General features: G+C 39.4%; 1 protein-coding gene across 2 annotated transcripts; it reads left to right on the top strand.

Moving 5' to 3' along the window:
- Nucleotides 1-242: 242 nt before the first annotated feature.
- Nucleotides 243-5878, top strand: LOC140887344 (probable glutamate carboxypeptidase AMP1). 2 transcript variants are annotated; one of them, XM_073294531.1, is made up of 10 exons: nt 243-1209; nt 2228-2470; nt 2924-3076; nt 3204-3272; nt 3953-4034; nt 4176-4259; nt 4418-4506; nt 4797-4910; nt 5044-5178; nt 5613-5878. In XM_073294531.1, the coding sequence occupies exons 1-10, from the start codon at nt 265-267 to the stop codon at nt 5787-5789; spliced, it is 2091 nt and encodes a 696-aa protein (XP_073150632.1). In that variant the 5' UTR covers nt 243-264; the 3' UTR covers nt 5790-5878. The 2 variants fall into 2 exon arrangements, with proteins under 2 accessions (XP_073150632.1, XP_073150631.1); XM_073294530.1 differs by having other exon boundaries at nt 3947-4034.
- Nucleotides 5879-25782: the final 19904 nt, after the last annotated feature.

The following is a 25782-nucleotide window of genomic DNA, read 5'->3' as shown; positions in this document are numbered from 1 at the left end:
ATGATACAGCGTGTCACACGGGTGCAGTGTTAAATTAACAATCTAATATCATTAAAATTATCAAAAATTAAAATATACAAATATATTACAATTTAATTTAATAACGTAAATGACTAAATTCTGGAAAAACAAATATATAAATATAATATAATACTATAATATAAACATATGAAGGTTGTATATATTATTATATATAAGAGAGTGTATTTGTATATATGATACCATAAAAACATCACTAAACCTGTTTGCTCTGGTTGACTAAAAATGCTTATCGAAGGGAAAACCTCATGCACTCTCCTCTTCGCCTTTACTCTCACCTTCCTCATCATCTACACCACCTTCCACCACCACCACCGCCGCCTTCCCTCCCCCGCCACCGCCCCTTTCAGCGACCGAAACTCTCTCTCTTACCGGGACGCATTTACCTCTGCCGCCAGCAACGAAACCGTCGCCGCCTACCTCCGGGACCTAACCCTCCACCCCCACCTCGCAGGAACTCCTCTGTCCCTCTCCACCGCGCTTTATGTCCATACCCAGTTCCAATCCCTTGGCCTCGCCACTCATTTCGTCAACTTCTCCTCCCTTCTGTCATATCCTAAGCACGCTTCCCTCTCCGTTCACTTTAGCGACGGAACCATTCTATCTGTCTCTCTGGAAGAGCCTAATGTCCCCCAGAATGGAGCTGTCAGGCCGTACCACGCCTACTCCCCCTCTGGTTCAGCTTATGGTGAGGCTGTTTTCCTCAACTATGGCCGGGAGCAGGACTACAGCGAGCTAGCTGTACTCGGGGTGAAGGTTAAGGACTGCGTGGGGATTTTACGCCGAGGTGGAGAGATGTCGAGGTACGAGGCTGTGGAGAATGCGGCGGCACATGGGTTGGCAGCGGTGCTGATGTACACCGAGGGTGGTGATGATAGATACAGACAAGGGGTGGAGAGGGGGACTGTTATGAATGGGTTGGGGGACCCACTCAGCCCCGGGTGGGCCGGAGTTGAAGGCGGTGAGAAATTGGGGTTAAATGATCCGACGGTGGTGGAGAGGTTTCCGGGCATTCCTTCACTGCCGTTGTCGGAAGCTGCGGCGGAGAGTATACTAATGTCATTGGAGGAGGCCAAAGTGCCGTATGAGTGGAGGAAGATTTTCGAGAGTGGCCGCAGTACAAGTACAACGGTGGGGCCCGGCCCGATTATGCTCAATTTGACGTATGAGGTCAGTTGGATGATGTGTGCTTGTCGCTTGATAATAACCAGAGGCTGTGTTTTCAGCTTATGTTGTGCGCTTTGCTTTCTTGATTTTTTTTTTCCATTTTTATTTGTGCAAAGGTGTCGATTTTATGGGTGGAGTCTCTATTTTGAATTATAAATCTGTGGGTGTACGTACAGTCACTTGCTTTTCTGATAAAATATTTTACAAGGTAGAATGTTGATGATGTTTGTCCCAAATTTCCTATTGCAATTAGTTGTCTCAAAGTGGGCCTCTGGAACAGTGCTCTAAGTGAAACTTGGAGAGACGCTTCATTTTCATTCTTATTATTACAAGTCCCCTTCTATGTTTGGAAACTGTTAAAAATCCGGCCACGATGACGGCGCCCGAGAAACTTGAATGGATGGATCATGCATCCAGCAGGTATTCAGTGTTTGAGCTTTTATCAACAAACAACAGGATGGAGTGAGCAACGAGCGAAGGCCTATTCAATTGGTTAGTGTTGATTATGTGATTTTCACATTGTCGGCTGGAGTAAGGTACGGACTAAGAACTTTGATAAGTGAATGAGAGCGGTATAGAATGGTACACCATGTGTGTTAATTTCTCATTGAATGGACAATCTTGTCCCCCATCAACTACACAAATTGTTGTGGAGTGACTAAGAAGCTCAGGAGCTCTCTGCTCCAGTAAGCTGGTGGTCTTTTAGGTTTAGGCTCTCATCATGGGCATATGATCCAATGATTTTGTTCCCTGTTTTTTTTGTGTGTGTGTGTGCTGTTTTGGCAATCAAATCAGTTTGTTGGATTTTGAGGGTTTGATCAACTGTTTGAAAGTCGAGTTGGCGGATAAAATGAAATTATCTTCTTTTTTATGACTCTAGCAGGTATCATAAGTCGAGAAATATGCTGAAACCTTGTAATTGTGGAATGTGGTGATAATCACTTGGAGAATAATTTAAAGAGTTCTATCTCTGTAACTAAAATCTAACCTCTGTAACTCTGGTTTTCCATTCTACTTACAGGGCGAACAAAAGACGGCAAACATCCATAATGTTTTTGCAGTAATAAGGGGTACAGAAGAGCCAGATCGTTTTGTGCTTCTAGGAAACCATAGAGATGCATGGACATATGGTGCTGTTGACCCGAATAGTGGAACTGCTACTCTACTTGACATTGCCCGTCGATATGCTCTCCTTATGCGTTCAGGTTGGAATCCTAGGAGAACAATCATTCTTTGCAGCTGGGATGCAGAAGAGTTTGGAATGGTAGGTAATATTCCACCACCTATAATTGCCAGCATCTCTCACTATCTGTACCTAGGCTTGGAACCATGCTGATGTATAAATGGGCATTGTTTCTATGATAGAGTCAGGAAAGGTACATAAGTGGACATGCTTCTGTGATTGAGTGATGGCTTAACATTATATGTCATGAGTCTATATAGTAATTGTGACCGTCATAGTTGAAATTCTTGCGACGGGATATGTGGTTCATTTATTGTAAAGACTAACATTCCAAATCAAATAGTTATAGGGTTGGTATCAATACATTAATGCTGTAAATCTTTTGATATTGTGTTGTCTTGAGTTTGTGTACTCTGTATTCTCCTTCTGTAATCATGTCCATGAATGCATGTGCACATTCTGGAAGTGATCAAACCATGCATGAGCTGCTTCTTCAAATTGTGATATCCAACTTATTGATTTAATTGGTTTCAGATAGGATCAACTGAGTGGGTTGAGCAAAACTTTGCAAATCTTGGTTCAAAAGCGGTGGCTTATCTTAATGTGGACTGTGCGGTTCAAGGACCTGGTTTATTTGTTAGTGCAACCCCTCAGCTAGATGACCTTCTTGTTGAGGTTATGAAGAAGGTATCTAGAGGGACTTAGACATTATAGTACAGTTTGTTGACTTCTTCAGTATCGACGGTGACATGATTATTATAATTATGTTAATTTTTCGGTTTTTTTCTTCTGGCAATGTTTACTTTCTGCTCAGATTAAAGATCCCGACTCAGAGAATGCATTTTTATATGAACAATGGATGGCTGCCAACAAAGGCGTCAATGTAAGTGCGTTAAGGCATAAACTCCAAAAAATGCTCTGAATTTCTGGTGCCCCTCTTTTTATGTCTGAATCTTTGTGTGTGCATACGTGTTAAAGTTTAATAATTTTGTTGCGAGTTGCGACTCTTCCACAAAGCTATTTTTTTTTTTTAAAAAGAAGTTTTGAACATAGTAATTGAGTCAAAGCAAGAGGTTCAAAATCCCTGATACTTTGTGCTGGAATTTTTTACTTTTGTCTGATGACTCAGAGAATTGTGTAATTAGATTTGTTCTGGTTGTCTTTGATGAGCATTGAAAGGCAGGATAGGAATATTAAATGGATTCCTCGCAGTCAATAACGGCTTATCTGTAGTTGAAGCCATGGTGGGTGTATAATCGTCTAAATTGCATGGGATAAAGTCGGGTAAAGATGAGTAGAATTACTCTGGTGCAACCCATGATAACTCCAGGCATGCTATTAGTTCTTATATTAGATAATCATGTCCCTTTACAGCCTCAAGTAGTTTGCAAATGTCCAATCATATTTATGTCTATATTTATATTCATATTTATGTATATATTTATATTTCTTTCATGGTTGGCCCCTTCGTTCCATTTCACTCCCTTCCACAATCTTTTGCTAGTCTGTTCCTTTAGTCGCTGGCTTGGAAATTTATGGATTTAATTTGTTGGCTAGATTCAGAGACTGAGCAGAGTTGATTCAGATTTCGCTCCATTTTTGCAGCATGTGGGGATTCCTTCAGTAGATTTATACTTCGGAAATGGTACCTTATTGCCGCCACGTGCTTCCTGTGCTTGCTTATTTACAAAGAATTTTGATAGAATAGATTCTATTATTTGAAGTGGATGTGTGTGTCTTGTTCGTCTTAAACAACTTCCCTAAAGTCATGTTCATTCTCGAGCAGATTTTCCCGTCTATCACACAGCTTTTGACTCATATGGTTGGATGGCAAACTTTGGGGATCCCTCATTCCAACGGCACGTGGCAGGTATTCTCTTGTTTTGTTTATTGTCTTCATTTAATTGTCAGCAAATTCCTGTTTTAGTTACTTTCCAGCTCCTTTATCTTTTTCAGAGTCTTGTAAGTTTTTTTGTGGCACGACTCTCGTCTCACATTATTGTCATCTTCGTCCTCTTTAAAATTCAGTGGCAGGAGTGTGGGGCCTAGTGACGCTTCATCTAGCTGATGATCCAATTTTGCCTTTTAACTATGTTTCATATGCTGCTGAATTACTGGTAATAACACCATAGACTTTGCTCTGTAAAAGATTTCTATGTTTGTATAATCGTGCAATGGGAACAGCCTACAAAGAGAATTTGACTTCTGCTTGTGTATTACTATCTACTTCATAATGCCATATGACACATGTAGTGCCAGAGCTATTACTTTCGTATTATGGAGAGATTGATTGCTACCAGTTTCTGATAAGATCTTGTTCCATGTCTTGCAAAAAATCTCTTGTTTAGTAGCTTTTAGGTACGTCTCCATTTATGCTCGTGTAGTTTAACAGGCATGTATTTTGTAGGAATACGAAAATGTCTTGAGCAATTTGTTAGAGGGAACCGTGTCATCACAACCCATAGCCGCTGCCATCGAAGATTTTGCTCATGCTGCTGCTGATTCTGAGGAGCAGGCCAAGGTTAGATGAAGAAACTACTTTCAACGCCCCATTCTGAAACCTTGAATACGAACTTTCTTCACTTATTTGAAGTTGGAAAGGGGAAATGTAATTTGGGCATGAGTTCATTATTGTGATATGATTTTCACTGCAGATACTTAGAGGGGAACAGAGCCTGGATGACTTTTCTATATTGCGGAGGCGCATATTGAATGATCGACTAATGCTTGCTGAAAGAGGATTTACAGACTCGGAAGGGCTCACCGGACGGCAATGGTTCAAGCATCTTGTGAGAACACACTTCTAATGCTGAACTGGTTTGCAATCACAATACTGCATTTTTTTATCGTTTCTCAAGGAAAATGGAAACACAAATATCAATATGAATGTGTTTACAAACACGGTCGTAGCCGGTGCCCAAAACTAGATGACAAATTTTCAAATCATATATATTGTAGGGATCAAAACATAAATCGTCTTATAAAATATGTACATTTTGTAGGTAAAAAACTAAATTTAATGACGTCCCGCTGTCCCCCAGTCCAAGTTTATAAGGGTGTATGATCGAGTCATATACTCTTTTGGAATAATCATTTCGTGAAATTGAACAAATATTGCTTGCACGGGGAGATAGGCTCATTAATCATTATCATCCGAGATATGATGTGTGGTGTTGGATCTTTACATTTCGATTCTCACGTGATTGAGGTGGTTTAATGCAAGGTTTATGGACCTCGTGGTGATTCCGGAAACAAGATTTCGTTCTTTCCGGGAATAGCAGATGCAATGTCTCCAAGAACGATGGAAGGAGAGAGGGAGGCGATACTTAGGCATGAGACATGGAGAGTTGCAAGGGCCATTCAAAGAGCTGCCTATGTTTTGAGAGGTGAATTAACTTGATAATTTCAAGATTGTGTAGTGTGTATAATTCCTGTACTCAAATGATGGAATGCATGTTTTTATTAATTTATTTTTCCACGAAAAATGCTTTTTTATGTCTGAAAAAAGAAGCTCCTCTACTTTTTTTTTCTTTTTTTTTTTTTTGAGAAATGAACACACAAATACATAATACACATATAGATGATACAGTGCCGCTCGTTTCAAATCTCACAAAGAAAAGGAAAGTCAATTGATATATTTAAGTTTTACATACTTTTCTATTTTATTAGATATATTTGCATAACAATAAAATATAACTTCCACATATAGTATATACGTTAACAATTTTTTTACGTCAAAAAAAAAAAAGTTAACCATTTTTTTAAAATTATTTTACGACATGAATTATATTATTATAATATAAAAAACTTTATTTGAAAAAACTTTAAGAGATTATGTCATTGAATATTTTAATTATAAAACTAATATTATGCGTTTTTAAATGATATTATATTATATGCAAAAGAATATGGTTATACCATAGTAGTTTTTTTATTCAGTTGTACTATATTAATTAGGATCATAATATTATATTTTTATAGTTTTTTTTCTTAAGTTTGTAGTGATTTTGTAATATTGGATTCAAGTATATATTATATAATTTATATGGTTACGTATATTACTTGATTTGACAATCAATTAAATAAATTTAAGTGAATTTATTTGAACTAATGAAATCAAGTTAATATATCAGTAAATCTAGATAATTGATTTATTTTTTTAAAAAATAATCTAATAAAAAATATTTTTATTTGAAAATTGATTTGATTTCTCATTCAATCATGTAGAAAAATCATGAATAAAAATAAAATAAAATATATCCTTAAAATTAAAAATCAAAAGATAATAAGAGAACTAAATTTAATAACACATGTAAATTTAATTAATATTTTATGTTTGATTTTATTTAATGAAAGCTTTATACAATTTCAATAAAGTCAAGATCTAAGTAAAAATATATTAATAAATTAAACTTACAATGTATATTAAATTATTTTATTTAATTACATGTATAATTATAAGTATTTAAAAATAAAAATTATAATAGTTATTATGAAAAATTTTAAGTTTGAAAGGCCATTCAATTAATATTATAATATTGTATTGATACATGCATTGCGTACTTGTATAATATTTTTGTAATTATTTTGATTTATATTAAAATAAGACTAATATCATATTTGTAAAAATTATCGAGTGACTAAATTATAATTTGAAAGATCGAAATAAAAAAATACAAAAAAACAAAAGTATACGTAATATCTATATCACATAGGAAATTTTGGTTAAAAAAAAGGTGTCTAAGGGACATATTCTTTATATATAAGGGAAGATATATAAAAAAAAGTCGTGTGATGACACCTTTATCAAATAAAATAACTAAAATATAAAATAATGCTAGATTAATAATTTTCGGATCGTAAATAACATTCTCTCAAATAAAATAAATAAATAATTGATCAAAACATACAATCGATTACACACTAAAATATATTTATATTGTAAAAAAAAATAAAGTTGAAAATTAACTCAAATGTGATGCAACTACAAGTAAAATTTAATTTAATATATCAAAAGGATTATATGAGTTATATTCATAATAATTATAAGTTTTTTTTTAGATAAAGTAATGCTACGTTTTTAGAAATGTTAAGCATGATATTATAAAAAATTGATATTATCACGATTTTCTATGATATCTCAAATTGATTAACTTGATATTCGTAATATCACAAAATTTTTCTTAAATGTTTTTCGGATAGTGTCTAAGAACTCGGTAATCATAAAGAATAAGTAACCTTTACCCCGTATAGACCTGATCAAAGGATTATTTATTTATTTTAAAGGTGGGTCTCTAAAGTGTTACGAATAACATTATCGAGACCTATCTCTTTTTAAAAAAAAAAAAAAAAAAAAAAAGCTTGGACTAGGGCTACAACTTAGGCTAGAACAATTAAAACCTTGGGACAAAAGTTTAGTAATTAAAGTATGACATTGTACTAGTGTTCGTTCCCAAATCACCTACTTAAGCATGCTGATAAGTTTTACAACACTAATCAATAAATAGCGAAAATAAAATCTTACAACAAACAACCGACATAATACAACCGGTCCTAAAATCCAAGATGAAACATAATTTATACATCCCCATCATGTGATATTATGCTTGTTTAACTTGGCTTCTGTTATGTATCGAGCGATATTATGCGTGTTTGTGTTTGTTTGTATCGATTGCAGGAATTTAGGTAGTAATCATTTTTTGGTGTGTAAAATAAGTTAAATGAGATGAAATGAGGAGAAGGAGATAAGATCGAAGCGAAAGGAAGTACAGACATCGAATTCGGAGCAAGAAATAGGTGTTAAACAGGGCGCAGCCGCGCCTAGAAGGTAGCGCACCTGCGCTAGGCGATAGCATTTTCGAAGAATTCTTGACCATGATCAGCGCCCATGCGCCCAGTATATAGCGCACCCGCGCCCATTCACATAGCATAGAGAGCACTCGCGCTCGTGGACTAGCACAGCCGCGCCAGATATTCATGTCCATAATGCACCTGCACTGTACAATTTGCAGAATTATGAAAACTTTTCTTGGTGGCTTAAAAAGGAATTTTGGGCATATTTTTGAGGACATTTCGAGGGTTTGTAGCAAGGAAAACGGCTAGGAGAATTTTGGAGCGCACAAAAACCAAATAACTTGGTTAAGACTTTTAGTAGACGTTTAGTGAAACGGTGATTGTCTGCTTATAGGCTTGGACTAGAGAGCCAGTATCGCTAGGTTTTTTATTATGAGGTACAGACGAACTATTCGAAATATCTTGGTTGAATATACATGTTTTATGTTTGCATGGTTTATATGGTATGACTTATCTACATTTATTATGTCACGATTATTATGCTACAAGAATTATCATGTTGAACCTACACTTTGATATTACTAGTAGAGGGGTTGCTCAGCCCCGAAGTTTTGTGGATGGATTCCATGGATTTGAGTTCGGATATTCCACTTATTTCTTATGGTATGAGATTACCTCCTGATGCGACGATCTAGTGTGCTACATACCATGACTCAATTTGTTGAGCAAGAGTTTCTATCGTGATAGGTTTTCGGCGCCCATTCATTTGCATTTAGCATTCATAACATGTGTATATTCATACTTTCGTACTGAGCATTGTCAGCTCACATCCTCGTTTTTGGTTCTGGATACCCCATTCTACGGGAAAGGACTTATGTTGCACAGATCGGGAGGTAGAGGTCGTTGAGCTACAACGGGGTGGATTGAACTATATCAGGTTTTCATTTGTGGAATTTAGTATTAACTTCGATTGGGTTTTATAACATTTATAAATATTTGTCTTAGGGCCGGTTGTTTTCTTGCCGACAATTTTAGTTGAACTATTTAAGTTTCCGCTGGTTTATTGTTTATTTGTGTTTAAATTTATTTTGCATGCTTAAGCATTGCTTATATAGTGATTCCGAGACGGGTCAGTATATTTTTGGTATCAGAGCATGCATTGAGATTTGGGATATAGATAAACAGTCTTGAGGTTAAATTCTGTTACTTTTATATCTGGCAGGACGTGGAGACGAGAGCCATGGGAGTGTCGGTGGGCGTTGTGGAGATGACGAGGAGAGGGATCATCCTCGGAGATACCGTCACCACAAAGATGATAGACATCGCTTTGAATTTGTGTAGGTTTGTGCAGATGGATCCTAAGCCATTGGCAGGCGGCGAGACTCCGGAGGACGCGGAGAACTGGTTAGAGAGGATGGAGAACTACTTCGAGTTCTATCACTGCACCAATGAGTAGAAGATGTAGGTCGTCAACTTTATTTTAGAAGGGAGTGCCTGCAAGTGGTGGAGGTCCACTTCTGCGCCCTTGATATTTGAGTGAGACGCAGCTACTTGTGTCGAATTCTGTTAGGCGTTCAGGAAGCTGTATTTCCCTCCAGAGCTCCGTCATGAGAAGATGAACGAGCTGATAAACTTGAAGCGGGGCAACATGACTATAGACGAATACCAACATAATTTCTTTGATATGTTACCGTATTTCTCGTACGTTGCCAATAGCTCCGAGGCCCAAGTATGACCACTTTATTCAGGGCCTTAATCTGGAGATTCACGTGTGTCTATCTGCGAAGATCCGACATTGTATGAGGTGTTGGTTAACCGTTGTCGACATGCAGAGGAAAATATCAAGCGCAACAGGAACTCCTTTTTTTCGACCAGATAACTCTTTGGGTCCTATCTTCTACTTCAGGTTCAAGTTCTGGTGGAGGTGTGTTCCACTTTTGGTAGAAGAGAGGTCAGTGCGAAAAGTATGGAGGACGTCATCGTACAGACAAATGTCATAGAACAGGTGGTGCTTGTGTCCCTTGTGGCTAGATGGGTCACATGAAGAGGGATTGCCCATAGACGAGTGGAGTATCAAGATCCGACTCTGGTTCCCAAGCATCAATTCCGCAGAGGCCATTAAGACATTCGATTGGGATAACTAACCAGAGGCCATGTATTCTCAGACAAGTCCTTGCACTGAGCCAAGATCAAGTTGACAAAGAGAATGAGGAGGTTATTGTAGGTACATTTATTTTGTGCGGAATTCCTGCTTTTTTTCTCATAGATACTGGTGCATCACATTCATTAGTTTTGGCATGTTTTGTTAAATGCCATAGATTGCCATACATATCCCTAGTCGTAGTACTTTCCGTATCTACCCTGACAGGTCATTCGGCTTTGGCCAAGCGTCTAGCCTTGGGTTGTTCATTAGAGTTTGAGGGCTCTGAGTTATCAGCAAATCTTATGATTTTAGCGATGGAGGATTTTGACTGTATTTTGGGTACCGATGTTTTGACCTCTTATCGAGCTAATGTGGATTGTTATCAAAAGGTTGTTTCGTATGGTTGAGGGCGATAGTTGGTTTTTCTATGGTGAGGGAGCGCAACCCCTTATGCCTCTAGAATCAGCTCTGAAGGCTTGTCAGGCTTTAGAGGCGGGTGAAGAAGGCTACCTTATCTATGCGATTGATACATCCACAGGTAGCAGGTCTGTTGAGGAGTTAGTAGTAGTTTGCGAGTACACAGATGTCTTTTCGGATGAGATTCCAGGGTTTCCTCCAATTCGAGAAGTCGAGTTTGTGATCGAGCTTGTGCTCGAGACGACACTAATTTCTCGTGCACCTTATCGTATAGCACCAGCAGATATGAAAGAGTTGCAACAACAGTTGCAGGATTTGTTGGATAAGACATATATCCGACCGAGCGTTTTTCCTTGGGGAACACCAGTAGTTTTCGTCAAGAAGAATGATGGTTCCACGCGTCTCTGTATTGACTACAGATAGTTGAACCAAGCGAAAGTTAAGAAAAAGTATCTTTTGTCGTGCATTGATATTTTTTCGACCAAATTCAGGGTACCTGTGTATTCCAAGATTGATCTGAGGTCAGGGTATCATCAATTGCGTGTTTGATATGTGAATTTTTCAAAGACAACGTTTTGTATCAGTTATGATCACTATGAGTTTTTAGTGATGCCTTTTGAACTGACGAACGCACCTGCAGTGTTAATGGACTTGATGAACAAAGTCTTCCGCAAATATCTAGACAAGTTTGTCGTAGTTTTTATTGACGACATTTTGGTCTACTCATGTATTATTGATGAGCATGCACAACATTTGAGGCTTGTACTGCAGATTCTCCGTAAAAGTAGTTATATTCCAAGTTCAGTAAGTGTGAGTTTTGAATATACCGTGTAGTAGCCCAATCCCATTTTACAAGATTAATTTGGTTAAAAATGTTTAGAATTAATAAAACATGATTAAGAGATTTTAATTATATCAAACGGAACAAGAAATCGGATCCAGAATGTCCAAAAATGGTTAATGGGCTTATTTGGACTCAAGTGGTTTGGAAGGTTCGAACCCAATGCTTGTAGAGTTCGGAGGGTCCGAAGTGATCGCAACGGGCAAAGGAGTTCGGAAGCTACGATGAGTTCAGAACATCCGAACGTGATCGGAGCTTCTGATCTTAGTTAGGCCATGAGCCTTTTGACGTGTCATTGACGTTTGAACACGTAACTTCATGTATGGGATCGAAACTTCCGAAGTAGGGATCGGATCTTCCGATTGTGGCAGTTTGGAACGTGGCATGCATGCAGAGATCGGAACGTCCGATCTGGAGTTCGGAGCTTCCGATCTCCTTCTTTAGCGGATGAAGGTATTCCCGAGATCTTATAAATAGTTTGAGAGTATTTAATAGCTTAGTTAAGACTTTTAGAGCATTATGGGTAATGCATGATTTACGTTGAACTGTAGTGATGAAATGTAGATGCTGGAACATCTAGGACATTTATTAAGGTACGAAAGTACTGTTCGAGATACACTGACTGAGTATGTATGTATTATGTGGTGCATTATTTATATGGCATGATTTTATCTGCATATATTATGTCATGTTATTATGCTTCATGCATGGTCATCTTGAGCTTGTATCCTTGTAATATCATGTAGTAGGGTTCTTACCCTATTTTTTAGTGGATGGTTGGACACATAGATTCGTGATCAGGTCACCTATATCCACTGTCGGGTATGTGAGCCACCTCCTGGTGCGATGGCGCAGAGTGCTACATACCTAGGGCCCAAGTCTGTTCTTGACCAGATATTCTTGACCTCGAGTCTTGGTAACCCATACACTTGCATTCATGCTCATATAATATTTGTATACTCATACTCTCGTACTGAGCATAGTTTGATCACGTCCATGTTTCTGTTTTTCTTGGACACCCCATTTGACGGGGTAGTTGCAGGTAGTTCTCTCGGGGATTTGGAGATTAGGTGGTGACCAAGGCAGGATTGCAGTGTTAGTTACTAGGTTTTACTTTACTTGTATTAATTTAATTCGATTGGGTTGTATTATTTTGGGTTTATTTACCGGTTTTATTCTGCCGGTTTAGTATTCTGATTTACTTTCCGCATATTATGTTTAAATTGCATGCTTAAGTTCTGATTAGTAGGTGATAATCGTGCGGGTCACTACATGTAATGCCCCGATTTTACTATAATTGAGTTCAATTGAGATAATCAGAGTTTTCAGTAGTTGAGGGCCGTTTTGATATTTCGCAGGGGTCATTTTGCAAACTTTGGGAAATTGAGGGGCTAAAGTGCAAAACTTTAATTTTATATATTATCTAGCAAGTTGACTCTTCTATCTTCTTCCTCTCTCTCTCTCCCTCACGTGCCCTCCCCCCATTGAAGCCGAGACCAAGCTTTTCCAAGCTTTGGGATTTCACTCGAGCTCGATCCGACCGTTTGATTTTCGTTTCGAGTTGAGATTCACGATCACCGCAACGAGGGCTTCGTTTTGACGTAAGTTTTGCTACGAACCACGAACTTTGATTTTTGTTGGGTCGTCAGAATTTGATAATCTTCGAGTATGTTGTTCTTGAGCTAGCATAGATCGTGTATTCGAATTTGGTTCGGTAAAAGAACGAAGTTTATATTTTATATGATTTTTTGGAGCCTATTTCGAAAATGGGGTTTTGGTTTTTGGTTGGATTTTGATTTTTTTGTTGGTTTAGAAGATGATATGGGTTGTTTGGAGTTGTTTGATGATGTTGGAGATTTTTGGTTTGACCGTTTATAGCCGTTATGCCGTCAAAATCGAGTTTGGATTATCGGTTGTTTCGTTTCGATTTGATTTTCGGGTTTGGTTTGAATTGGTAGATTGATATCGAATCCGTATATTCTTCATTTTTAGATTTGTATTGGAGTTTCGGGTTTGGATCGAACTTGGGAGTTGAATCGATTTGAAAATTGAAGACGGTATATTGTTGAGCTTCTCCGTTTCGATTCGTTTTTATTCGATTGATTATTGATTTGAATTTGTTGTTATTTTCAGATTTGAATCCCCGACGAACTTGATAGGTAAAAGACGACATTGAATTGAATGGGATTGAATACTCGAGTTCGAATTATTCTCGAGTATCGAAAATCACATACTGAATGTTATTTTGTTGGTGTGAACTTGATTGATTTATTTGTTTATACTTGCATTCATATTGAGCCGAATATTCGATTTGTTTTGAAATTAGACAATTTAGGGAGCTATATTGGAGTGGCCTTGAATTTTGAGTTTTTCCAAGTGCTAGAATACTTCTTATAGTTGCTCTGAAGTTTAGGGGTTGAGTTGAGTCCACCCCGAATGGGTGTGTCGGTGAGTTGTTCGTGAAGACTTGGCCCCGGGATCCCAACCGAGTCCCGATTGATATTTCAATTATCTGACTTGATAATCCCAAGTTTTGAAGTCATGCATACATTCATTCTCATTTTGATTTGTTCTTGATTGATACATTTCGATATGAGATGTTAAATTGATATTGTATACATGTCTCTTTAACTTAGAAATTATATTTCTAACTGGTTTATCCGGCTGTTGTTTTTGTTTGTATGTGTACTTGACAACAGGAGGATCAGGAGCTGGACCGAGTCGTTTGGGTTAGCTCGGGGTGAGAATGCTAGAAGTGAGACACCGTGTGTCGTAAGGTTGTACCTTTTGAACTTGGATATTTTGATTAGTCGATTGATTGATATCATCGAACTTAGATTGTATTCGACTTGTATTGTATTGTTTATGCATGTGGAGTTTGTAATGCATGTTTATGTTTTGAATGGCTTGAATGGAGTTGGATAGCCTTAATTTATGTTCTGTTGTTTTCTGGGCAGAGGTTGGCTCGATCCCACGAGTTCGCAGGATCGAGCACGGCCTGTTGATTGTTGAGGCAGTAACTTGGCGTTTTTGGGTGCTTTCGATCCCACGAGTTCGTAGGATCGAGCGCAACCCTTGAATTTTTCGGGCAGCACCTAGCGCATTTGTGGTGCGCTCGATCCTACGAACTCGTAGGATCGAGCGCGGCACTATTCATTCGAAAAAAAAATTTGTTTCGTTTCCTCGGCTCTTTGTGTTTGATTGCAGTTAATTATTCGAGATTAGAATATTAGAAACGGGGTCTCACATTAAGTGGTATCAGAGCGATAAGATTCTTGGAATTGAACTAGAGTGAGCGGGGTAGATCGAGTCCGCATGAATTGAATTCTCGCATGTGATTGATTTATTTAAATGATTATTTTAAATATGTGCGAGCATGCTTTATTGATTCTTGAACTAATTGAATTACATGATTTGTGATTTAATTTATAAAGCATGAATTACGTGATATATATCTGTATTTGTGCTATTATTTGTTCTCGTATATCATTGAGATTCATGAGTACTCAGAGCAGAGTTTTGGGCACCAAGGTTATGAGATTGAGGTTGAGTTTGATATATTGTGTCCTAACCCTTTGATATCAGATGACACCTCGACGATCTGTGAGAAGGAATCAAGCACCTTTGGTACCTCCTTCTACTGAAAATCCGCAACCAGTAGTAACTCCTCCGAATGATCAGGGTAGTACTGGAGTGGATCAGTTTGATGCAACCGCGACCCCTATGAAAACTCTATTGAAGAGATTTCGATCGTTCCGACCGCCTACCTTGACGGGTACCGAGAACTCCGTTGACTGTGAAAGTTGGCTAGAGGGCATTGATCAGCTTTTTGATTCTCTCGACTATACCGATGACCGCAAAATCAGGTTAGTCATTCACCTTCAGGGTGTTGCTAAGAATTGATGGACTACAACCAAGAGAGCTAATGAGAATCGAGGCACCGTTGTCACTTGGAGTTTATTCAAGACTGAGTTCTACAAGCGATTCTTCCCTGTCTCATACCGAAAGAAAAAGGGTGCCGAATTTGCGAATTTGAAGCAAGGGAACTTGAGCATAGAGAATTATGTGAGCAAGTTTGACAGTCTCTTGAGATTCGCACCTCACATCGCAGACAACGAGGAAGCCAAAGCCGATCATTTCATCAACGACTTGAACCCGAAGATTTTTACTTTGGTCAATACCGAGAGACCCAACAACTTCGCAGATGCTATGGATCAGGCAAAGGGAGCCGAAGCTGGACTTTTGATGCAGCGAGGAAATCAGATAGATCCTCAGCAGCAGCAGAGATATTTTCAGAATCAGCCTGTTCAGTTTCAGCCTCAGCAGTCTCAGTATCAGTACCAACCTTCTCAGTAGTCGAATCAGTCTCAGAGGGTTGAGGGAGGAAACAGTGGCAAAAATAGGCGAGATCAGTATCGACCAAAATGGAAGCAATTTAAGAAGTCTGGGAGCAGTTCATCGAGTTCCAGTGGCTCTAGACAGTTCAGTTCTGGGTAGAATTCAGGGTTTTCAGGAGCATCGTGCAGTAAGTGTGGAGGACGTCACCCATGAAAGAGTAGGTGCCCGGTGAGCCAACTTGTGGCTAAGGGCTTTGATGACTCTTTGTATAAACAATCTTTTGTTTAATATAATTTACACTTTTATTAATGACAATGACTTTATCTTTCTTCATATTGTTATATTGTGATATACTATTGTTATTTTGATAAAGACCTTGAATATACTATAGTGTATGTAAGATGTGGTAGAACATGGAGATGTCTATCATGAAACACATCTTATAGTCACTGTATATTCTAAACTGTTCCTAGTCGATTGAGCCGTCCGATAATAAGGATAAGGATCGCTCGAGTTTGAGACTAGCATTTGCGATGCAGAGTACCACGTTTCATTGGTAAGGAACATAGAGATGTTCGAAGCATGCAAATGGATATTCATATGATGAATGATCAAACTACCCTATCTGGACTTTCCAAGTGGTTATCACTTATCGAGTGGATAAAGTCCGCGGTTTTGGTTGTACACCATTAGTCCTTACTACTTGAAACATCATTGAGACTCTATATGCTAGTACTGTGCTTTGACTCGTTTACCGACTCTATTGGGGTCATCAGGTGTCGGGATTGGGTACAGTTACAACACATATAGGAGTCGATGCTTTGTTGTCAAGGATTCACCACATACTTGCGAGTGTGGATATCCTATGCGATCTGAGGAGATATTAGTGTGACGAATATCTGGCCAGAGTACATGATGTGTTTTAAAAAATGGTTTCTTAGTAACACATGCGATGTCACTATTTGATCTTCAAGATGTATTGCATAGTTATCGAATCACGAACGACTCTCGATTTACCAATGGTTGTTGATTCGATCGGGATATTTGGATGAAGGGACCGTACTGTACGCTAACCAAAATCTATTGGTTCTTGCAGGCACTATCAGTGATACCTAGGGAATCATGGGGCGATGTTGCTAGGCGCTCTTACCATGATTCGATGGGAAAGTCGGAAATTGTTGTTCCGAGTCACAAGGAGTTGTGAGCCCACGGCTAGCTGTATCCCTGAACCATTGAGGGTCACACAGAGTAATGGATTTTTAATCCCCGTTGAGATAGTTAAATTTAAAGAGTTAAATTTAATGAACAAAGAAGTTGGACTTCTTATTTAAGAGTAGAGGAGTAAGATTTCCTAAAATGACATAGGGATGGGCATTTTTGGAAATCACTGAATTCGAATTCAGAAAAATTTATCTTGACTTTAAAAGGTGCAGAAATGGTTTCTGTGCACATTGGTGAAATCGGTTTATCAATCGGAGTCATGATGAATTTTATATTAATTTCTGAACATGCGGGCTTTGCTTGTCGGGCTTGAACTTATGACTAATGGGCCCTAAGCTGTTAGCGGCCTACATTATAAATAAGTTATTGCAGTACAGAAATTATACACAACAGGTCACAAAATTATTTTCGAAAAACCCTATTTTTCTAAGTGTGGCCGCCGCCCCCCCTTCCCTCTGCTCGGAAAAATCCAGTCTGTGAATTTTGAATTACAGTCTGGTTTAACGGATCAAATTCGTTAATTCTCTTCGTAGAAACTTCTGATAGATTTTCTAGTGCAATCTATCAGAGGGATTAAATATCCGTTCGTGGACCTGATTGAAGAACAGTTCGTCCATCAGTTCCAGGGATATACAACAAGAGCAGAGCAATCTGTTGGTGTCCAAAATCTCGATTCGAGATTGGAGGTAAAAATTTATAATTGTTATTTAATTTTTACACACACAATTTAATCGTAAAGTTTTGATACCCATTATGGAATCGTTCCATATAAAATTTTTAAACTTCCGCTGCACCGGGTATCAATTCTGATTGATCTGATCGCTGCGTTCTCCAACAACCCAAGTGATCAGTGTCAAGGCGTGTTTGGTAGTTGTAATATCTGCCAGCAGCCGGGTCACTTTGCTAGAGTCTGTCCTCAGCGAGGATCCGATAGAGCTCAGAGCGGTAGTTCTTCTCGAATGCCAGCTCAGCCCAAGAGATCAGCTTCTGCAGTCCATTCTTTTCAGCCCCAGCAGCAGTCTCGTCAGGGAGGTAATCAGAATCAGAACCAAACTTCTCGACATCAGGCGAGGGTGTTTGCTTTGACAGAAGATCAAGCCAATGCAGCTCCGAATGATGTGATAGCAGGTAACTGTTCGATTTTTGGTTATCCTGCATATGTTTTGATTGATACGGGTGCTTATCACTGTTTTATTTCTGAAAGATTTGTCGTGATGCATAATTTAATTGCTGAGACATTATCTGATGTCGTTTCTATCACTTCACCTTTGGGTGGGGAAACTGTTTCGGTGAGATTGCTCCGTAATTGTGTGTTAGAATCTGAAGGGAATTCGATTGAGATTGACTGCATTGTACTTGGATTATCTGATTTTGACTGTATTGTCGGGATTGATGCTCTGACCAAGTATAGGGTGACAGTAGATTGCTTTCAAAAAGTGGTCCGATTCAGACCTGAGATGGCAGACGATTGGAAGTTTTTCGGTAAGGGTTCTCGATCCAGAATTCCTTTGATTTCTGTGTTATCCATGTCCCGTTTACTCCAGAGAGGGGCAGAGTGATTTCTGATTTATGCAGTGGATGTTCAAAGGTCTATCCCTGAGTTGACCGAGATACCGGTAGTTAGCGAGTTTCCTGATGTATTTCCAGAGGATTTTTGTTCATCTTTTGCCATAATAATATCTCGGGGTTTGCAGCGATAACTTGGTATATCTACTATGAACAAGGATTAATTTTACTTCCCCATCTAGCTACTCTAGGTTGGGGGGTAGGTCCTGTGAATGATAAATCATAGATCGAACCGCCGAACATCCAGATCATGAATGTTTGGAATCCATATTATGCAAGGAGACATTGCTTGGCTTAGAACCAATAGTTCATTATCTAATGGATTATTGCAATTGCTCAGGATACCCTTTTTTAGCTTCTAGATTCCTGGTTTGCCGCCTATTCGAGAGATCGAATTCAACATTGAACTTGCACCAGGTACTCAGCCTATTTCGAAAGTGCCTTATCGAATGGATCCGTAAGAACTGAAGGAGTCGAAGGAGCAGTTAGAAGATTTGATTGCCAAGGGATACATCCGACCTAGAGTATCGCCTTGGGGTGCTCCGGTCCTTTTTGTGAGGAAGAAAGACGGTTCTATGCGACTCTGCATCGACTATCGTGATCAGTTGAATCAAGCGACAGTCAAGAACAAGTATCCTCTACCTAGAATTGATGATCTTTTTGATCAACTGCAAAGGTTCTTCAGTGTATTCGAAGATAGATCTGAGATCAGGGTATCATCAGCTGAGAGTTCGCGACGAGGATGTGCCTAAGACAGCCTTCAGAACCAGATATAGGCATTTCGAGTTCATAGTAATGCCTTTTGGTTTGACCAATGCTCCAGCAATTTTTATGAATCTGATGAATCGTATCTTTCAGCGGTATTTAGATGAGTTCGTCATTATCTTTATTTACGATATTCTGATCTATTCGAAGAACCGTTCAGACCATGCAGAGCATCTGAGGATTGTATTGCAGATTTTGCGAGCCGAACAGTTGTATGCTAAGCTATCAGAGTGCGAGTTCTGGTTGGACCGAGTTGTTTTTCTAGGCCACATTATATCAGGAGATGGAATTTCTGTGGATCCCAGTAAGATCGAGGCAGTTATGAATTGGCCGAGACCGACATCAGTGCCAGAAATTCGAAGCTTTATGGGTTTAGCGGGGTATTATCGCCGATTTATCAAAGATTTCTCTTCTATTGCAAAGCCAATTACCCAGTTTACCTAGAAGAATGCACCGTTTGTTTGGTCCGAGGAGTGCGAAGCCAGTTTCATTGAACTGAATAAGAGGTTGACCAGCGCTCCGATCTTGTCTATTCCATCAGGTACAGGAGGTTTTTCCGTTTACTATGATGCTTCTCACCGTGGTCTTGGATTCATTCTGATGCAGAGGAAGCACTTCATAGCTTATTCTTCGAGGCAGCTGAAGCCGCACGAGACTCGTTATCTGATCCGTGATCTTGAGCTTGCTGCGATAGTTTTTGCTTCGAAGACATGGCACCATTACCTTTATGGTGAGTCGTTTGAGATATTTTCTGAACACAAGAGCCTGAAATACTTGTTTTCCCAGTCCGAGCTGAACATGAGACAGAGGAGATGGATGAATTTGCTTAAGGACTTCGACTGTGAGATCAAGTATTATCCTGGAAAGTCGAATGCAGTTGCAGACGCTTTTAGTCAGAAAGTTTGTTCCTTATATCTTGCAACGATTGGTGTCTCTCAGTTGATTGGAGAATGTTGTACTTCTGGTTTGGAGTTTGAGACCGATAGGAGATCCATCAGAGTTTTTGCGATTCAGGCCAAACCAGAGTTGTTTCAGATGATTAGAGAGGCTCAGAGATCTGATCCGAGCAGTCAGAGTTCGATAGAGAAGGTCAGATCAGGTCATCAGTCAGAATTTAAGGTTAGGGGTGATGTTTTATTCGTGAATAACCGTATTGTTGTGCCCGATGTTTTTGAGTTGAGACAGCATATTATTCGAGAGGTGCATTGCAGTCGGTTCAGTGTTCATCCCGGAGGCCGGAAGATGTATAATGACTTAAAGACTCAGTTCTGGTGGAAACGGTTGAAGGGAGACGTCACGAGGTTTGTGTCCTGTTGTCTGAATTGTCAAAAGGTGAAAGACAATAGGAAGAAACCAGGTGGATTCTTGCACAGTTTGCCTATCCCCGAATGGAAATGGGATCACATCTCGATGGATTTCATCACGAAACTACCGCATTCAGTCAGAGATTGTGATGCGATTTGGGTAGTGATTGACCGGTTGACAAAATTAGCTTGTTTCATTCCATACAGGATGACATACTGTCACGATCAGATGGCCGAGTTGTATGTCAGAGAGGTTGTGAGATTGCACGGCGTGCCGAAGTCGATAGTATCAGACAGAGATCCAAGGTTCACTTCTCATTTTTGGCACAGTCTTCAGGAGGCATTGGGTAATCGTTTGCACTTGAGCACAGCGTATCACCCTCAGACCGATGGTCAGTCCGAGCATACGATCCAGACCTTGGAATATATGCTTTGAGCAATAGTGCTTGATTTTGGCTCAGGTTGGAAAGATTCTTTGCCTATAGTGGAATTTTCGTACAATAACAGTTTCCAAGCGAGTATTGGAATGACACCTTTCGAAGCGTTGTACGGGAAGTAGTGCAGATCTCCGTTATTTTGGGATGAGATTTCAGAATCACTTGAGTTGGGTCCAGATATGATTCGTGACATGGCAGAGCAGGTGAAGTTGATTCGAACCAGAATGAAGACAGCCCAAGATCGACAGGCCAAGTATGCGAATGTCAGATGCAGACCACTGTGTTTTGATCAGGGAGACCGTGTGTTTTTGAAGATTTCTCCTTTCAGAGGTATTGTCAGATTCGGAAAAAGAGGGAAGTTGTCGCCGAGATTCATTGGTCCGTATGAAATTTTAGAAAAGATAGGCGATCTTGCCTATAGGATTGCTCTTCCTCCGTCTCTTTCAGGCATCCACGATGTGTTTCACGTTTCGATGTTGCGGAATATCATCCGGATCCGTCCCATGTTCTTCAACCGGACGAGGCAGAACTTGATGAGACTCTGAGTTACTTAGAGAGACCGATTCAGATTCTTGACAGGAAAGAGAAGCAGCTCAGAAACAAGTCGATTCTGTTAGTGAAGATTCATTGGAGTCATCACGGAGTTGAAGAAGCAACTTGGGAGACTGAATTTGATATGAGGCAGCGATTTCCAGAGTTATTCGATTGATGTGAGTTTTCTTCAGCTTGATTCTTTCTTGTTTCAGTTGTGATCTGTCTGATTTCGAGGACGAAATCGAATCTTAGAGGGGGAGAATTGTAATGCCCCGATTTTACTATAATTGAGTTTAATTGAGATAATCAGAGTTTTCAGTAGTTGAGGGCCATTTTGATATTTTGCAGAGGTTATTTTGCAAATTTTGGGAAATTGAGGGGCTAAAGTGCAAAACTTGAATTTTATATATTATCTAGCAAGTTGACTCTTCTATCTTCATCCTCTCTCTCTCCCTCACGTGCCCTCCCCCCATTGAAGCCGAGACCAAGCTTTTCCAAGATTTGGAATTTCACTTCGAGCTCGATCCGACCGTTAGATTTTCGTTCCGAGTTGAGATTCACGATCACCGCAACGAGGGCTTCGTTTTGACGTAAGTTTTGCTACAATCAACGTACTTTGATTTTTGTCGAGTCTTCAGAATTTGATAATATTCGAGTATGTTGTTCTTGAGCTAGCATAGATCGTGTATTCGAAGTCGGTTCGGAAAAAGAACAAAGTTTGGATTTTATATGATTTTTTGGAGCCTATTTAGAAAATGGGGTTTTGGATTTTGGTTGGATTTTGATTGTTTTGTTGGTTTAGAAGATGATATGGGTTGTTTGGAGTTGTTTGATGATGTTGGAGATTTTTGGTTTTACCGTTTATAGCCGTTATGCCGTCGAAATCGAGTTTGGATTATCGGTTGTTTCGTTTTGGTTTGATTTTCGGGTTTGGTTTGAATTAGTAGATTGATATCGAATCCGTATAATCTTCATTTTCAGATTTGGATTGGAGTTTCGGTTTTGGATCAAACTTGGGAGTTGAATCGATTTGAGAATTGAAGACGATATATTTTTGAGCTTCTCCATTTCGATTCGTTTTGATTATTGATTTGAATTCGTTGTTATTTTCAGATTTGAATCCTCGACGAACTTGATAGGTAAAAGACGACATTGAATTGAATGGGATTGAATACTAGAGTTCGACTTATCCTCGAGTCCCGAAAATCACATACTGCATGTTATTTTGTTGGTGTGAACTTGATTGATTTATTTGTTTACACTTGCATTCATATTGAGCCGAATATTCGATTCGTTTTGAAATTAGACGATTTAGGGAGCTATATTGGAGTGGCCTTGGATTTTGAGTTTTTCCAAGTATTAGAATACTTCTTATAGTTGCTCTGAAGTCTAGGGGTTGAGTTGAACGACATCCACCCCAAATGGGTGTGTCGGTGAGTTGTTCGTGAATACTTGGCCCCGGGATCCCAACCAAGTACCGATTGATATTTTGATTATCTGACTTGATAATCCCGAGTTTTAAAGTCATGCATACATTGATTCTCATTTTGATTTGTTATTGATTGATACATTTCGATATGAGATGTTAAATTGATATTGTATGCCTGTCTTTTTTACTTAGAAATTATATTACTAACCAGTTTATCCGGCTGTTGTTTTTGTTTGTATGTGTACTTGACAACAGGAGGATCAAGAGTTGGACCGAGTCGTTTGGGTTAGCTCGGGGTGAGAATGTTAGAAGTGAGACATCGTGTGTCGTAGGATTGTACCTTTTGAACTTGGATATTTTGATTAGTCGATTGATTGATATCATCGAACTTAGATTGTATTCGACTTGTGTTGTATTGTTTATGCATGTGGAGTTTGTAATGCATGTTTATGTTTTGAATGGCTTGAATGGAGTTGGATAGCCTTAATTTATGTTCTGTTGTTTTCTGGGCAGAGGGCGCGCTCGATCCCACGAGTTCGTAGGATCGAGCACGGCCTTTTGATTGTTGAGGCAGTAACTTGGCGTTTTTGGGTGCGCTCGATTCCACGAGTTTGTAGGATCAAGCGCAGCCCTAGAATTTCTCGGGCAGCACCTAGCGCATTTGTGGTGCGCTCGATCCTACGAACTCGTAGGATCGAGCGCGGCACTATTCATCCAAAAAAAAAATTTTGTTTCATTTTCTCGGCTCTTTGTGTTCGATTGTAGTTAATTATTCGAGATTAGAAGATTAGAAACGGGGTCTCACACTACATACCCAGTGGTATTCCTTGGTCATGTCATTTCTTGGAAGGGTGTATCAGTGGAATCGAGTAAGACTGAAGCTATATTGAATTGGTCACGTCCTACGACATGTTCATAGATTCGTAGCATTTTGGGTTTAGCAGGCTATACCAAAGATTCATCGAGAATTTCTCAAAAATTGCTAGGCCGCTGAAAAAGTTGACAAGGAAGGACATTTTTTTTGCCTGGTCAAGCGAGTATGAGTAGAGCTTCGACGAGTTGAGGAGTCGACTGACTATCGCGCCTATTCTTGCCTTACCATCTGGACCCCGTGGCTATGTAGTTTACACCAATGCATCTATTCAAGGGTTTGGTTGTGTGCTGACACAGAATGGGCATGTGATTGCCTATGCTTCTAGACATTTGAAAACTCATGAAGGGAATTACCTAGTGCACGATCCAGAGCTTGTATCGATTGTGTTTGCACTGAATATTTGGCGCCACTATCTGTATGGCGAGCGGTTTGAGATCTTTTCGGACCACAAGAGTTTGAAGTATTTGTTCACTCAGGCGGAGTTGGACATATGACAGCGTCATTGGATGGATCTTCTTAAGTATTATGGTTGTGAGATTAAGTACCATCCAGGTTCCGCGAATCCAGTATCAGACGCACTTAGCCGTAAGGTGAGTGTTAGTGCTCTCCGTACTAGTGCAGTGGGTAGTACAGTTCAGGAGTGTTGTTCTTTGGACTACATGTTCCATCACAAGAAAGGAAAACAGGAGATTCGAGTAATTTCAGTACTAGCGGAGCCATAATTGTTTGCCCGCATCCGAAAGATGCAGTTTTTTGATCCGAAGACGCAAAAATTAGCAAGACTTGCTCAAGGAGACAACACATTCGGTTTCTATTTTCAGAAAAATGGATTGTTATGTTTCTCTGGTAGACTGATTGTTATGTTTGTCTAGTAGAGTGCTAGTAACCTGACGATTCGACCTTGTGAGAGGAGATTTGTCTCAGGCTCATCGTAGTGTATTCACCATGCACCCTGGCAGTGCAAAGATGTATAAGTATCTACGTAACATTCTGGTAGAAAGGTATGAAGAGTTTGTTTACCAGTTAATCTCTCGATGTCTTGTTTGTCAGCCGGTCAAGGCTGAGCATCGTCAATCAGGTGGTCTGCTGCAGAGCTTGGAGATTCCAGAATGGAAGTGGGAGCAAGTGACGATGGATTTTTTTCATCCACTTGCTGATGTCCTTCAGACAGTGTGATGCTATTTGGGTTATTGTGGATAGTTGTCCAAATTTGCTCATTTTTTTCTGTATAACCACGAGTTTACTTTTGATTGCATGGCAAGGTTATACATCCAGTAGATTTTGCGATTGCATGGAGTTCTTTTGAGCATAGTCAGCAATAGAGATCCGAGGTTTACCTCATGATTTTGGGGTAGCTTTCATCGATCTTTGGGTACTATGTTGAGTTTGAGTACTGCATATCATCCGAAAATTGACGGTCAGTCCGAGAGGACTATTTGGATATTATAAGATATGCTGAGGACTTTAGTGATGTATTTTGTATTATCCTGGTAGGTTCACCTGCCGATGATAGAATTCGCTTACAACAATAGCTATCATCATAGTATTGCGTGACACCATTCGAGGCTCTTTATGGTTGTCGTTGTCAGACACCTTTATTTTGGGACGAGGTAGGGGAATGACAAGTTGAATGACCGGAATTGATCTAGGAAATCATGGACAAGTTTGAGTTGATCAAGAAAAAGATAAAGACCGCGCAAGACAGACAGGACAATTATGCCAACACTAAGC

This window comes from Henckelia pumila, chromosome 3, assembly GCF_033568475.1.
Source record: "Henckelia pumila isolate YLH828 chromosome 3, ASM3356847v2, whole genome shotgun sequence".
Taxonomy (NCBI): domain Eukaryota; kingdom Viridiplantae; phylum Streptophyta; class Magnoliopsida; order Lamiales; family Gesneriaceae; genus Henckelia; species Henckelia pumila.
Note: the sequence above shows the minus strand (reverse complement) of the source record. Positions and strands in the feature narration are given on the sequence as shown.

Bases quoted from the DNA above. Each gene is read 5' to 3' on its own strand.
- LOC140887344 (XM_073294530.1), top strand. From the start codon at position 265: ATGCTTATCGAAGGGAAAACCTCATGCACTCTCCTCTTCGCCTTTACT. The intron at 2,471-2,923 runs GTAGGTAATATT...AATTGGTTTCAG, and splicing joins ATGCAGAAGAGTTTGGAATG to ATAGGATCAACTGAGTGGGT. The intron at 3,273-3,946 runs GTAAGTGCGTTA...TTTGTTGGCTAG, and splicing joins CTGCCAACAAAGGCGTCAAT to ATTCAGAGACTGAGCAGAGT.